General features: G+C 38.7%; 1 protein-coding gene across 1 annotated transcript in view; it reads right to left on the reverse strand.

The window, feature by feature from the left end:
• Positions 1-257: 257 nt before the first annotated feature.
• Positions 258-16,175, reverse strand: part of MRPS28 (mitochondrial ribosomal protein S28) — a 102,201-nt gene continuing 86,283 nt past the window's right edge. Inside the window, exon 3 of the mRNA XM_019974005.2 lies at positions 258-678. Within this exon, the coding sequence (XP_019829564.2) occupies positions 507-678 (172 nt within the window). The 3' untranslated portion in view covers positions 258-506. The remainder of the gene's footprint in view (positions 679-16,175) is intronic.

Genomic DNA, 16,175 nt, shown 5'->3' on the forward strand with positions numbered 1-16,175 from the left:
GACTCATTTCCCTGATGCTGAGCACCTTCTCATGTAACTCTTGGCCATCTGTATGTCTTTTTCGGAAAAACGTCTATTCAGATCCTCTGCCCCTTCTGCTGTATTTTTGTCCTTAGCACTCATCACCATCTAACATGCTATTTATTTTACTTACTTGTCAATTTCCCCAGCCAAAGGTAAGCCCTAACAGGCAAGCAATTTCATCTGATTTGTTTACCACTGTTTCTTTTGTATTTAGAACAGTGGCATACACATAGTGAACACTCAAAACATATTTATTGAATGACAGAATTTCTCAGTACAGTTTATGCTTTCCCAATAAAAGGAAAGAACGGGCATAAAAACAGGGGGAGGGGAGATACAGCTAAAGAAAATTCTAGCAAATAAGAGCTATAATTATAGCTTTCATTTACCATGTCTTTTTCTAATCATTTATTCATAATTGTCTAATTGTGTTCTTGAATATCTGCATTCAACATAAAAGGAGTGAATGCACTCAGCAAAGTTCATTTATTTTCCCGACGTTCCTCTTTTGATTTTGAGTCTTTACTCTCCTGGAGTCCTAACAGAACTGCTTCAGCCTCTAGGATGGTTGTATCTGTTGTCGCTCCCAGGAACCTGGATGTAAGTTCAAGATCTAATAGTCGCAGCCGGACTCTGGTTCCTTTCTGGTATTTCCTAAATAGTAAGAAAAAAATGCCATTAATTCTTCATATCATAAAATGAACAACTAAAATCAAACTCAAGTTCTAATTCTAATTTGTGTTGGCTCCAGATAAGGAAATTAACAGTAGTATCAGGGAAATAGTTGTTTCTGACAGAAAAGTTATTTAGTTGTATCAGAATTTTTATGTTAAAGTCACCTTTAAAGATTTTATAACTGAAATGAAAATGTATTCCAGACTGAAATTCAAACAAGTTGGTCCTTGAAACTGACATTTATTTTAATGTCATTCATTTTTAAAGTCAAAGAGTATCAAGGGGAAAAAATGTTTTCAGAAACATTTTGTCTTCTAAAATTAGTATCTTCTTTGAAAAACAAAATGGAAAAAAGTCTCACTGCAAAATACTTACTATAGGGGATTGACTGCACTGTAATTAAAATATAACGCTGGCCCCACAATGTATGATGGCTCCATTTGGTAAAAACAAAAATATTCAAGTATTTCACAATCCCAAGTGAAAACCGATGCTCATTTAGCTTTCTTCCTTGATCAATCATTTTAAGAGCTTAATATCAACATTACGAAAAGGTACAGAGAGTGAAAATATTGCTACTGAATGAAAATCACAACTCTTTCTTAAAAACATCTACATATACACCTCAAGTGCTCTAAGGTAATTTTAAAATTAAAATAATTTTATATAAACAGAAAATGAAGAAACAGAGTTCTCCCAAAAAAAGAAAATGATTTTGGTAGACCATACAGTGAATAGCCTCCACATAATGTTTGATTAGGTATTCTGGAGGAATTTATAGGTGATTCATCAAGTAAACCTGTAGGTTATTTGGCTTTTTTCTAAGTCATTTTTCTTTCTGATTACAGAACAAAATGTCCTTCTGTAAAATTTGAAAAATCACAACGTCAGTCACACTTCCTAGTCTTTCTATATGTATATTTATATATATGTACGTGGGTGTGTGCATGTGATGGCACAGATCATACTTCTTTGTTTAAAAAAACTGAAGAGATATCCTAGAATAGCAAGGCCTAGCTTTATACTCTTAGAAAACAGAAATTCCCATCCTACTTCTCTTTGCCTTTTGCACTGCCGCACTGCTTGGACCTTCCTTATGAAAAAATCCTGTTGGTTCCCAGGTATCCAGGTAGAATGTATCAAACGCAGGCCTTGAGAGTTTCCACATTCTCCTTATCAGAATGTCGATTCTGTGACTGGAATTCCCAAGAAAGACAGCGTAGCCAAGTAAGCACAAATGTTAGTGCCCTTCACTCACCTCTATTGGTTATCTGTGTAAATCTCTGGTTTCTCATTAGATCAAATGCTCCCTAAGATTTGTCACTGTGTTTACATCTGCATCCTTCCAGGGCCAAAGCAGCAGGAACGCAAATGTATGTCAACAAATTAACAAGACACTTGCTGACAAAAGCCACCACCTCATCGACAGTCTAGATGCTCCATTCTCTTGGCTTTAGCTGCTGTGTGGCCTGGCTCATTTACTCAACCTCCCTGAAGTCTGCCTGGCACAGAGCCTGGTGCACTGTGGTTATTAAATGTTAGTTTTCTTCTTCCATTGTTCAGAGTTAGATAATAAACTGACCATGATAAAGGGGAACAGTGATTGTTTTTCTTTTAATGAAAAGAGTTGAACACGCACAAACACTTGGGACACGCTATCTGGGCATAGTCACACGGAAGGGGCAGCTCTCAGTGGAGACAGTCCTGTGTCTTGTAAATGTTAGCAATCTCCTGTTACAAAAATAAAATCAGAAATACCACGAGTGTCCAGTACGCTTGGTAGTTTATGGAAAGCAAAACTGTCCCTATGTTTAGGTGGGGGAGCCTTTAATAATATGAAAGTTTTGCATTCATCTCTAAAAAGTATGGAAATTCAAGAAGCTACCCAGTGAGTTGGTACCAGAAATGAAAAGTGAGCTGCAGGCCTTTACGTGTGCTGAATGAATCAAGAATCACCCACACTGTGCACTGAACAACAACAACAAAAACACCTCTAGAAGATTCTCTGACTTCAGTTGTCTGGAAGTAGCTGTTTCTACTTTTATGGTACTTACTTTTCCCTGTGCATTATTTCTATGTGTCGTCTTCCCTAGCAGACCATAGCTCATTAAGGGCAGGGCTTTTATCTCATCCATCCCTCTCATAGTACCCAGAGGAGACCTATACATTTCACACACCAGAAGCAACCGCAGTGCTCCTTAAAAATGCACATGAGGAAGCAACCCCAGAGAGTGAGTTGGCAGATCTGGGGTGGGACTCAGGAATTTGCTTTTTTTGTTGTTAAGAGTTATGTTTCATTCGGTGGGAATTTTTAGGACTTCACGCCTGGGAGACAGCATTTCAGGTAACCCTGAGAGAACTGCTCTGAGGAGGCGGGGGCATGGAGGGGCAAGGAGAGGGGAGGAGTCAGGTTATACAGAAGTTTGCAACAAAGGGCGGGTAGTCTGAACATCAAAAGTATTTTTATGAATTAAGAAAACCAGATTATCTCAAAAGTTAAGGAATTTAGTGCTTTCTACTTTTCTACGTATGGGAAGATTCAAGTGTTGGGGCTCATTGAAATCATTCCTTCCACAGGCATCTTAGTGATCTGGGGCCAGTATGCTGAGATTTTTCACATCCTGAATTCTTCAGTGCTCACCTAGGGAGGGGCTGCAGGGGAATTTGCCTTTTTAAAGCTCCCCAGGTAAGCACATGTAGTCTTCTCTGATCAGCATTTGAGAAAAATCTGGCCTAGAACCACCTGTATTATATACAACGCACGGCATCCAACATACATACAAAGGGCCAGTAAAACGAGGACCTCTGACGGACTTTGCAGCCACCGTGAACAGCCTTTCAGAGTAACAGATGTTCTCCACAAGTGATGACAAAACCAACAAACTTCAGGATGAGTAATTTAGACTAACCAAATAAAATAAAGCCAGGCAATGACAACATATAAAGGAGAAATGCACCTTAAAAGAGTCCCTTGAACAAAGCCTGGTGACCACTGGGGCGGGACTGACTCTCGCACACACAGACGGTTCCCTCTGAGAAACCCAGGATGCAGAAAGGTTGGTAGTCCTCACTCACAGGAACAGCAGCCATACCATTAATGTGGAGTTTATCCTTGCTTTAAGTTTGAAATACTTCATTAGAGGGAAGTAAAGAAATGACTGATATATTTCAGAGAACTCCATTTCCGCCAATGTAATTTGAGGTGACCCTCCAGTACTGCAGTCTTTGATAATCACTTATACCACTTAGTCTTCCCATTTGGGTTTCCATTGTTTCACATAACAAGATTTAAAATAAATATGCCAGTACACTCCTTCCCCAAGACTGCATTGCTCATACAGTTTCCAAATGCTCCTTTTAGTCAAAGATTTTGGCCTAAGTATAAATATCCAGAAAATGCAATGAGGTGGTGAAGACTGTAGACTCTGGAGCCAGATGATTAGAAACATGCCCAGCTCCACCCCTAAACATGCAGCTCTGAGCTAGTTACTTCATCTCTATTTCAGTTTCCTCATTTGTAAAATTGAAATAATAATTATGGGTTTCCCTAGTGTCTCAGATGACACCAGACGAACTTCCAGGTGAACTTCCAGATGTTCAACCTGGTTTTAAAAAAGGCAGAGAAACCAGAGATCAAATTGCCAATATCTGCTGGATCATCGAAAAAGCAAGAGAGTTCAAGAAAAACATCTACTTCTGCTTTACTGACTATGCCAAAGCCTTTGACTGTGTGGATCACAATAAACTATGGAAAATTCTGAAAGAGATGAGAATACCAGACCACCTGACCTGCCTCTTGAGAAACCTATATGCAGGTCAGGAAGCAACAGTTAGAAATGGACATGGAACAACAGACTGGTTCAAAATAGGAATAGGCGTACGTCAAGGCTGTATATTGTCACCATGCTTATTTAACTTCTATGCAGAGTGCATCATGAGAAACACTGGGCTGGAAGAAGCACACGCTAGAATCAAGATTGCCAGGAGAAACATCAATAACCTCAGATATGCAGATGATACCACCCTTATGGCAGAAAGTGAAGAACTAAAGAGCCTCTTGTTGAAAATGAAAGAGGAGAGTTAAAAAGTTGGCTTAAAGCTCAACATTCAGAAAACAAAGATCATGGCATCTGATCCCATCACTTCATGGCAAATAGATGGGGAAACAGTGGAAACAGTGGCTGACTTTATTTTGGGGGGCTCCAAAATCACTGCAGATGGTGATCACAGCCATAAAATTAAAAGACGCTTACTCCTTGGAAGGCAAGCTGTAACCAACCTAGACAGCATATTAAAAAGCAGAGACATTACTTTGTCAACAAAGGTCCATCTACTCAAGGCTATGGTTTTTCCAGTAGTCATATATGGATGTGAGAGTTGGACTGTAAAGAAAGCTGAGCACCGAAGAATTGATGCTTTTGAACCGTGGTGTTGGAGAAGACTCTTTAGAGCCCCTTGGACTGCAAGGAGATCCAACCAGTCCATTCCAAAGGAGATTAGTCCTAGGTGTTCACTGGAAGGACTGATGTTGAACCTGAAACTCCAATACTTTGGCCACCTGATGCGAAGGGCTGACTCATTTGAAAAGACCCTGATTCTGGGAAAGATTGAGGGCAGGAGGAGAAGGGGTCAACAGAGGATGAGATGGTTGGATGGCATCACCGACTCAATGGATATGAGTCTGGGTAAACTCCATGAGTTGGTGATGGACAGGGAGGCCTGGAGTGCTGCAGTTCATGGAGTTGCAAAGAGTCAGACGCGACTGAGCGACTGAACTGAACTGAACTGGTGTCTCAGACAGTAGAGTCGGCCTGCAGTGCGGGAGACCCATGTTTGATCCCTGGGTCAGGAAGATCCTCTGGAGAAGGAAACAGCAACCCACTCCATTATTCTTGCCCAGAAAATCCCATGGATGGAGGAGCCTGGCAGGCTACAGCCCATGGAGTCACAAAGAGTCGGACAGGACTGAGTGACTTCACTTTCAGGTTACTATGAGCATAAAATGAGTTAACACACCTGCCAAGTCCTTATACATGCTCAATAAATGTTGGCTGCCATCATCAATCACCACCACTACCACCACCATCACCATCAAAACAAACCCAGTGACAGTAGATGTTCCAGCTTTGGCATGATGGAGGGTACAAGAACACTCTCAAGGGATATAGGTAGATGTAAGGCTGATTCACTTTGCTATACATCAGAAACGTCAGCAGTGTAAAGCAACTATACTCCAATTAAAAAATTATGACTACAAGAAAAAAAATAAGAACACTCCCAGATATAATTTCAAGTTATAATTAAATCAGTTAAAGGATTTCTACAGACAGTAAGCTTTGGGGATGAGTTTTCTTTCAATAATTTGCTTTGATTCAAATCTTACTTATTTTAATAGTATAAACATTCCTCTCTTAAAATATATTATAAATGTCCTACCAAAAAGAAAAAATTTATTTAAAAATGAATGTTGAATTTCTTTTGAGGATGTGAGGCAAACTAGCACTGAACAAAAGCAAGTAAAACTCACAGAACTACACACCACATTCACGCCACATTTAATGGTCCACACCTCCCTGCCTTAGCTACATTAACATTTAATGGTCCACACTTCCCCGCCTTAGCTATATTATACCTGAAAACAATAAAGTAGAAATATATGGTGAGTCACAGAAGGGTCACAGTGACTCATCCACTCTAGTGTTCTTTTTGACAGGGGCTCAATGAACACTGAGGGGCAGGCAGAGCTGTCTAATTTTACCTTCTCCTATCACTCCTTAATTCTTGATGGAGTTCAGTGAATCTATTTTTAGCACACAACTATTTCTTGGAAGGGGAAGATGATCCTTTCAATAGGCTCATAATTTTTCTTCTTCTTTTAAAATTGACTATTTCAATAGCAGACTTAACTTCGAACCTGTCAAATATCCCTTTCTTTATAGAACTGACTCGACTTCCTCTGTCTTCTATGTGTCTTAGTCACTTGGTCATGTCTGACTCTTTGTGACCCCATGAACTGTAGCCCGCCAGACTCCTCTGTCCCTGGAATTCTCCAGGCAAGAATGCTGGAGTAGGTTGCCATTCCCTTCTCCAGGGGATCTTCCTGACTCAGGGATTGAACCTGGGTCTCTTGCATTGTAGGAGGATTCTTTACCATCTGAGCCACCAGGGAAGCCCTTCTCTATAATGAGGTTTTATTCTTCTTTTGGACTTCCAAGGAGGCACAGTTGGTAAAGAATCTACCTGCCAATGCAAGAGATGCAAGAAACACAGGTTTGATCCTTGGCTTGGGAAGATCCCCTGAAGGAGGAAATGGCAAACCATTCCCATATTCTTGCCTGGAAAATTCCATGGACAGAGGAGCCTTGGCATGTCCATGGGGTGCATGGGGTCACAAAGAGTCAAACACTACTAAGCATGCACGCACAAAAAATTATTCTTTTAATTAGTTTTCCCTCATTTCTTTTATTTTATCAGTGGACTCTTCCTTCTAAAAGTCACACAAATGCCCATAAATATAACTGGGGTACAATTTCAAGAGGTTCACAGATTACCTGAAGGTCATCTACGGACCTCTAAGATTAAGAAGTTCTGTTCTAGATTTTAAGTCTGTTTATATTTCTGGATATAATATAATTATATAATATAATTGGGAAAGGAGTACGACAAAGCTGTATATTGTCACCCTGCTTATTTAACTTATATGCAGAGTACATCATGTGAAATGCCAGGCTAGGTGAATCACAAACTGGAATTAAGATTGTTGGGAGAAACAGATATGCAGATGATACCACTCTAATGGCAGAAAATGAAGAGGAACTAAAGAGCCTCTCAAAGAGGGCGAAAGAGGAGAGTGAAAAAGCTGGCTTAAAACTCAACAGTAAAAAAAATACCCTAAGATCATGGCATCCAGTCCCATCACTTCATGGAAAATAGAAGGGGAAAAAGTGGAAACAGTGACAGATTTTATTTTCTTGGGCTTCAAAATCACTGTGGACAGTGACTGCAGCCAGGAAATTAAAAGATGCTTGCTCCTTGGAAGAAAAGCTATAACAAACCTAGAGAGTGTATTCAAACATTGTTTTGCCAACAAAGGTCTGGAGAGTCAAAGCTATGGTTTTTCCAGTAGTCGTGTACAAATGTGGAATTGGACCACAAAGAAGGCTGAGTGCCGAAGAGTTGATGCTTTCGAACTGTGGTGCTGGGAGAAGACTCCAAAACCCCCTTGGACAGCAAGATCAAACCAGTCAGACCGAAAGGAAATTAACCCTGGATGTTCACTGCAAGGACTGATGCTGAAGCTGAAGCTCCAATCTCTAGTCACCTTAGGAAAAGAGTCAATTCATGGTAAAGACTCTGATGCTGGGAAAGATTGCTGGCAGGAGGAGAAGGGGGGAACAGAGGATGAGATGGTTGGATGGCATCATCGACTCAATGGACATGAGTTTCAGCAAACTGCAGAGATGGTGAAGGACCGGGAAGCCTGGCGTGCTGCAGTCCATGGGGTTGCAAAGAGCTGGACACGGCTTAGGTATGTTGTGTCCAACAACAATCAATGAACAACAACAATAAATAGTTTTTGAGGTAAAAGGAATGGGTTCTCATTCTATCTACACGACAACATGGCCTTATAATTATTTCTGTTGTTTTATTTCCAGTGTGTTTCTTAAGGAGACTTAGGACTTCAGGCAACAAGCTCACCGGGCCACTGCTTGCAGCCACACAGCTGTAAGTGGGACAGCCAACCTCTACCACAGCCTCATTTTCTAGTGTAAATAAGACAAAAGTTCACAGCATATGTAAGGAAAGATGGAATTTTTCTTTTATTACCCCTGGTCACTTCCATAAGTCTAACCCTATTATGAATGAATAAGGACAAGTCTTAAAGAGAATTAGGTGCACAGCAGCACAATATTTTCAATTAAAAAAATATGGAACAGGGTAGGGAGGAGGTATAAATTAAGAGTTTGGGATTAGTAGATACAAACTGCTGCTGCTGCTGCTAAGTCACTTCAGTCATGTCCGACTCTGTGTGATCCCATAGACGGCAGCCCACCAGGCTCCCCCATCCCTGGGATTCTCCAGGCAAGAACACTGGAGTGGGTTGCCATTTCCTTCTCCAATGCATGAAAGTGAAAAATGAAAGTGAAGTCGCTCAGTCATGTCTGACTCTTTGCAACCCAATGGACTGCAGCCTACCAGGCTCCTCCCTCCATGGGATTTTCCAGGCAAGAACACTGGATGTAAAATAAATAAACAACATGGTCCTACTGTATAGAGAACTATATTCAATATCTTACAATAAACTATAATGAAAAAGAATAAGAAAAAATATATAACTGAATCACTTTGCTGTATACCAGAAACTAATACAATATTGTTAATTATCAGTTCAGTTCAGTTGCTCAGTTGCATCCGACTCTTTGCAACCCCATGGACTGCAGCATGCCAGGCCTCCCTGTCCATCACCAACTCCTGGAGTTTACCCAAAGTCATGTCCTCTAAGTTGGTGATGTCATCCAACCATCTCAGCCTCTGTTGTCCCCTTCTCCTCCTGCCTTCAATCTTTCCCAGCATCAGGGTCTTTTCACATGAGTCAGTTCTTTGCATCAGGTGGCCAAAGTACTGGAGTTTCAACTTCAACATCAGTCCTTCCAAAGAATATTCAGGACTGATTTCCTTTAGGATGGACTGGTTGGATCTCCTTGCAGTCCAAGGGACTCTCAAGAGTCTTCTCCAACACTACAGTTCAAAAGCACAAATTCTTTGGAGCTCAGCTTTCTTTATAGTTCAACTCTCACATCCATACATGACTAGTGGAAAAACCATAGCCTTGAGTAGATGGAACTTCGTTGGCAAAGTAATGTCTCTGCTTTTTAATATGCTGTTAGATTGGTCATAACTTTCCTTCCAAGGAGTAAGCGTCTTTTAATTTCATGGCTGCAATCACAATTTGCAGTGATTTTGGAGCCCCTCAAAATAAAGTAAGCCACTGTTTCCCCATCTATTTGCCATGAAGTGATGGGACCACATGCCATGATCTTAGTTTTCTGAATGTTGAGCTTTGAGCCAACTTTTTCATTCTCTTCTTTCACGTTCATCAAGAGGTTCCTCACTTTAATTAAAAAATAAAAAACATGGGAAAAATTAAATTAAAAAATGTATGCAACAAAAGAATAGGCTTAAGATGACAATCTTAAGAAGTTGAAGGAGGCTACCATCTTGAATATTTATACCAAATATTTATATCAAGATGTATTGGAAATGTTCAGAGGTGCTGTTTGGTTGTCACAAAGATCAGGCTGACATCTAGCAGGCGTGGATGGGATGGAGACATTGTGTAATGCAAGGAACTCTTCCATGCAAGAGCTGTCCTACTAGCCATTGACAGCGGTGAAAAATCTGCTTGCAGTGATCTAAGCCTGGAACTCTGTCTGCTAAATATTTTTTATAGGTTGTTTTTTTTAAAAATAAGAGTTTAAGTGAACACTATATTTTCAAGAATGAGATTACAATGTAAATTAAGGGAAGACTGATTTTGTCCAGAATGTTACCAAGAGTTGTTCACAATTTCAGAAAAATCACACTGTCATAAGCAACACCGTCATTTCATTTTTGTGTCTTGCTACATGGGTTAAGGGCTTCCCCGGTGGCTCTAGTGGTAAAGAACCCACATGCCAATTTCAACCTGTAAGAGATGCAGGTTTGACCCCTGGGTCAGGAAGATATCATGCAGAAAGGCATGACAACCCACTCCAGTATTCTTGCCTGGAGAATCCCATGGACAGAGGAGCCTAGGGGGTTATAGTCCATGGGGTTGCAAAAAGTCGGACACAACTGCAGTGACTTGGCATGCAGACACACACACATGGGTTAAATGTATCTTCTTTACGGCTTCAACTTTTGCTTATTCTTTGTACTGGGAGGAGATCAGTCTCTTCTATATCTGATATCTAAAAATATACAATTTATCTTCTTGGCTTTCAATGGAATACGTTGATAAAACTCGGCTTCCCTCCTAGCTAAGCTGGTAAAGAATCTGCCTGCAATGCAGGAAACCCAGGTTCGATCCCTGGGTCAGGAAGACCCCCGGAGAAGGAAATGGCAACCCACTCTAGGATTCTTGCCTGGAGAATACCCATGGACAGAGGTGCCTGGTGGGCTTCAGTCCATGGGGTTGCCCAGAGTTGGACATGACTGAGTGACTAAGAACACTGGCATACATACCTACTACCCAAAAATATACAATTTATCTTCTTGACTTTCAATGGAATACATTGATAAAACTTAATTAAAATATCAACAATTCCAAAACATAACTTTCTATAATGACAGAAACATTCTATATAATGTGGTCATGGAACACTTGAAATATACCCAATGTGGAGAGGAACCAATTTTCTAATTTTATGTAATTTGAATTAAATTTAAACAGTGCAGCTGTAGACAACTTCAAATTGACAATAAAAATAGCAAAATACTTGTCTTACAACAGTGCAGCTGTAGACAACTTCAAATTGACAATAAAAATAGTAAAATACTTGTCTTACAAATATATAAGCATAATCACTGACAGAAACGCTGGTTTTACCAGAAAAATAGCACTTTGAAGTAATTTGTTATAATAAATAGCTATTCCTAATTAGATTCCAGCAAGACTAAACCATCAAATCCATGCTTGCCATTTCTAACTTCTCATGTGTTTCTTTCCATTCTGTTACCTTTTATATTTTCCCTCATATCTGTGTGACACTGTACTAGACACATAGCAATTGAACTGTCTTTTAGATATTTAGAGGTTAAAACAAAATTCCCTGTAAAGATAGCTTACTCCACGTTATAGGTAGAAAATTAAGATACATGAAGTCATTTGCCAATACCACAAAGTTGTTTAAGACGATTTACAGATTTTTTTTCCTCTTCCTTTTCTTCAGTTCTCAATTACCTTGACTTCTTCCAAGAACTGTAAACCTAATCCCTTTGGGAGTGATAAGAAGTTACTACTTCATGTAGTCTCATAATGTCATCCCTTTGAAATAAAATGTAAACCATGTTGCTGTCACCCAAGTAATTGTTTTAATTAGAAAAATGGTTACTTTCAGTGGTAACAAATAATAAATTATATATATATAAAAAAAACCTGAATGACTTCATGCAAGGTTGTCTATTTTTTATACCTTTTTTTAATTAGGAGGAAAAAAAAACCTTAGATATTAGTTTTTCAGAAATGCTGTATTTCATATTAGAACCGTTGAATACTGCTGTCTTGAAAGCGAATAGGACGTCTCCAATGAGTACGTTCAAAATGAAAATAGCCCATGTTTTCACTGGTCAATGTGTTTCTTTAACTTTGAACGCTTGCCTCTGCTGGATCTTTGTGAATTCCAGCCTAAACGGATTCAATCTCAGGCTCCACCACAACCGCTCTCTTCCATGTGCACTTTCGCAGACCATATGCTGCAGTAAGTGAGTCTGCATGTCTGAGCTGTTTAGGAAAAGGGCAATTAAATCTGGTTTTGCATTTCTGTATTAAGGACATGGTTTAAAAACTTTCCTTTGGAGGGGGTTTTGACATTCTTTCCACAGACATTCTTTAACATCTGTCAGTGCAGGCTGCTGACGGTTCTCATAGACTTAAAATAGAGACAGTGTCTTGACTAGTTCTTTGATATACATAAATTAAATAATACAAAGCCGACAAATACAAGTCTTGGATTGAATCTCAGTATCCAAAGAGAATTTCGTAAGGAATTCTGCCTTTGGAAGTCAATTTAGCTGCCTTACTATAATCAAAGTTCACAGAGATTTCAAGAACAGTTGTTTTCAAATCATTAACCATTTATGTTTTCATCCCAACAAGTTAAAATATTTTAGAACTTTTCCTGATTTTCTTGTGATTTGTTATTTTAAAGTTTTAATACTTTGGGAGTAAAATTTTCTTTTCTTTTTTGGAGAGAAACAGCTAAGATATCTTTAATGGTTTAATTACTCCCTATTTGTTTTTTCTAATTCGTACAAACATTCACAGTAACGCTGGCCTCTCTGTGAAGCCACACTTTGCATGTGTGTGCCCGCGCACGCATCTGTAAGGGAGAGTGCCTGCACAGGAGCGTGAAGGGATGTGTGTATTGTGTTCTCCTTTATTGAACTCTCTGGGCATCAACTTCCCCATCTTTGAAAAGCATAATCTTAGAATAGACCTAAGGTCTTCTGCAGTTCAATGATTTTATTCTACTTTTATACAACTTAGAGTGTTTGAAAACTCATACAGTGCCGAGAGCTACTGAGTGCAAAACTGATTCAATATACGTACAAAATGCAAAATGTTAAGGCTTTTTATTAGCTACACATGATATTATTATAGTCTTAAATAAAATAAGTAAAATTTTATATGCAGGCTCTTTGGTATATTTCAGATGTGTCTCCCTTTTTCAAATGCCATCCACTGGGTTTCTTTGACTGTGTTTCTAGTCTGCTGCTTCTTTCTGCTCAGTTTGTAGGATGCCTATGAGATTGACTCACCACCATACTAACTATTCTGTCTTATCAAGCACAACAGCCACAGTTAAAAAATAAAGGTAGAAAGTGCTAGCTTTCTATAATTCCAATAATTATAACTCCAATAATTCAACTGATTAAAATTTAAATTATTGTTCATAATGCTAAAATGTACTTCCTCAAATTGCAATCATCCTGGAATTTAATCTTTTTCTGCAACTCTACGATAAATGTATGATTTTGTTTTTCCCTTAAACCAAATGCTTTTTAACCTTGCCTTGCTAGTTAGTACCACAAACAAGCTTTTATCTCTTGTTCAAACATTGATTTATTTTATGAAATGAAACATTTTTAAACTTCCAATAAAATATTTCACTTTTTAATAATGTGGAACATGCATACAATGTAATATATTACATATAGCATAAATAATGATAGTTATAAACTTTTCTTAGAGTTAGCAAAATAAGATGTGTCAAGAAATCAGGGAAAGAAATATCCTAAAACCTAATGACTATATAGAGTCTATTTTTATTTTTTGAAAAAAAAAAAAAAAAATATGTGTTGCTGGTCAGAATATACATATGCAATAAAAAAAGAATATATATATTTGGAAGGACAAAAAAATCCAAAGGAAACAGAAGGAATAAATGCCTTCAGGTACCTGAGATATGCTGATAACTAACATTAGATCAAAGCTGGAACTAGAATTAGAGCATCTAAGCAAAAAAAGGATATACCTTGTGGTATACAAGTTTTGTTTTATGAGAGAAGAAAATGTATACTTTTATTGTCAGAGATAAGTTTAGTCAGGGTACAGCAGAGGAAGGAATATGAGTTTTAAAATGTCATAGAAAGGTCTAGATTTGACCATGACTGAGTATGAGACACTTAGCTCGTATGGACTGCTTGCCTGAGTGCTCAGTGCTCAGTTGCTCAGTCATGTCCGACTCTGAGATCCCATGGACTATAGCCTGCCAGGCTCCTCTGTCTATGGAATTTTTCAGGCAAGAATACTGAGTGTTGTTACTTCCTATTCCAGAGGATCTTCCCAACCTGGGGATTGAATCCCCGCCTCCTGCATCTCCTGCGTTGGCAGGTGTATTCTTTACCACGGAGCCACCTTGAAAATCTTGGACTGCTTACTTAGCTGTAAAGTGAGTATATAACACTTGGTAAAGCTGCTGAGATGCTTAACACATTATGGCACATAGTACATACTCAATAAATAATAGGTATTATGAAATTCATTACATTGATTCTTATATATAATATAAAGTGTAACAGATAACTAAAAGGATAATAATTTCAAATATAAACTAGAACATTGCTCAAATGGACAAGTCTGACAGCAGCCTTCAATATATACAAAAGAAACAAAAGGAAGACAAAACTGACTGAAGACATTCTTTGAGTCTGAGTTTGGGGCTGAGGGAAGAGGATAATAAAATCCAGAAGTTACTTTATAATTTACAGGGATAGACTTGATAACTCTGCAGGGAGTCAGAGCTGAGAGGCAAAACACAATCAATTGGCTGTGGAAGCTTTTTACAGTTTTTTTCTTTCCTTTTTTTATAAAAATACTGATGCCTGGGGTCTAACCCAGACCTACACCATCCAAATCAGTAGGGTGGAGCTGGAGATTCATGCACATTTAGGAAAAACTTCTCAAATGAGTCTGGTTTGAAAAGCATTGGCTACAGTATTCGTAAGTTCTCTGAGTATTTATGAGTATTCATGAGTTCTCAGACATTCTCTGAGTCTCTGTCTCAGTCAAACTCCAGATAAATGGTTCATGGCAGTCAAGGGACCGAGCTGAATCTTGGTCAGTTCAAGCTTTAGTTGCCCTAACAAGTGCATGCAGTGCAGACATTACATAGAAAGTTACATTACATAGACATTACATAGACATTACATAGAAAGTTAGACCTGCACATTTTACATATCAAATATGAGATAAGCAAAGTTGCTTTCCTATTATGAAACTGAAGAGATTAATAATATGTATTTCTCTCTAAACAAGGGGCTTCCCTGAGGGCTCAGATGGTAAAGAACCTATCTGCAATGCAGGAGACCTGGGTTCAATACCTGTGTCAGCAAGATCCTCTGGAGAATGGAATAGCTTTTTACTCACTCCACTATTCTTGTCTGGAGAATTTCATGGACAGAGGAGCCTGAAGGGCTACAGCCCACAGGGTTGCAAAAGAGCTGGACATGACTTAGCGACTAAACAACAGCAAAGCACAGGTTCCACATTATATTTCCCACATAAAAAGTCCAGTCTCCTTTCACTTTTCTGACCACATCTAGGGAATTGTCATCTGTTTGGAAAGAAGACAGTCAAAGAATCTTGTAGTATGTAAATGAAAAATTAAGGGAAGGAGCAGTTTGAACAAAAGTAGAAAAGGATCTTATACCTGTCTAAAGAATTTGGAAGTCTTTAATACTAAAGAGGTCACAATATTTATTTTGTGCATCTATTTTGTATGCCTCCAAGAAAGCAGAAATAAGAAAAATAGTTAGAAGTTATAGGGGATGGCAGATTTATGGAAGATTCAGCTTTAATATGAGGAAGAACTTCTAACAGGGTTGGCTGGAAGGGGAACTGGTTATTTTGTGCATTACTAGAGGAAATCACAGGGCATTTTCATGACAGATGAGCACTATGGTCAGATGAGCATGGTCATCTCACGATGGAGTTTGAATTAGTAAGGGCTGAATTAGATGACTTCCAAAATTCCTTTCATTTATAAAATTTTATGAGTCTATGACTCAAAATACTTATTAGGTCTCCCACCATCAGGAAGCACAAAAGCTGGGAAGCAAGTTAAAGAAAGAGCAGCCAAACAGAAGGTAGGCCGGGTATGCAGTAAAAAATTTTAAATCAATTTTTAGTGTACCTTTCAGTACTTAACTCTTTCAGAGCATGAAGTACAGTTACTCTCATTAATGACTTACCACCTCCTTTGGTGCCTGGACTT

Source organism: Bos indicus, chromosome 14, assembly GCF_029378745.1.
Source record: "Bos indicus isolate NIAB-ARS_2022 breed Sahiwal x Tharparkar chromosome 14, NIAB-ARS_B.indTharparkar_mat_pri_1.0, whole genome shotgun sequence".
NCBI classification, from domain to species: Eukaryota; Metazoa; Chordata; class Mammalia; order Artiodactyla; family Bovidae; genus Bos; species Bos indicus.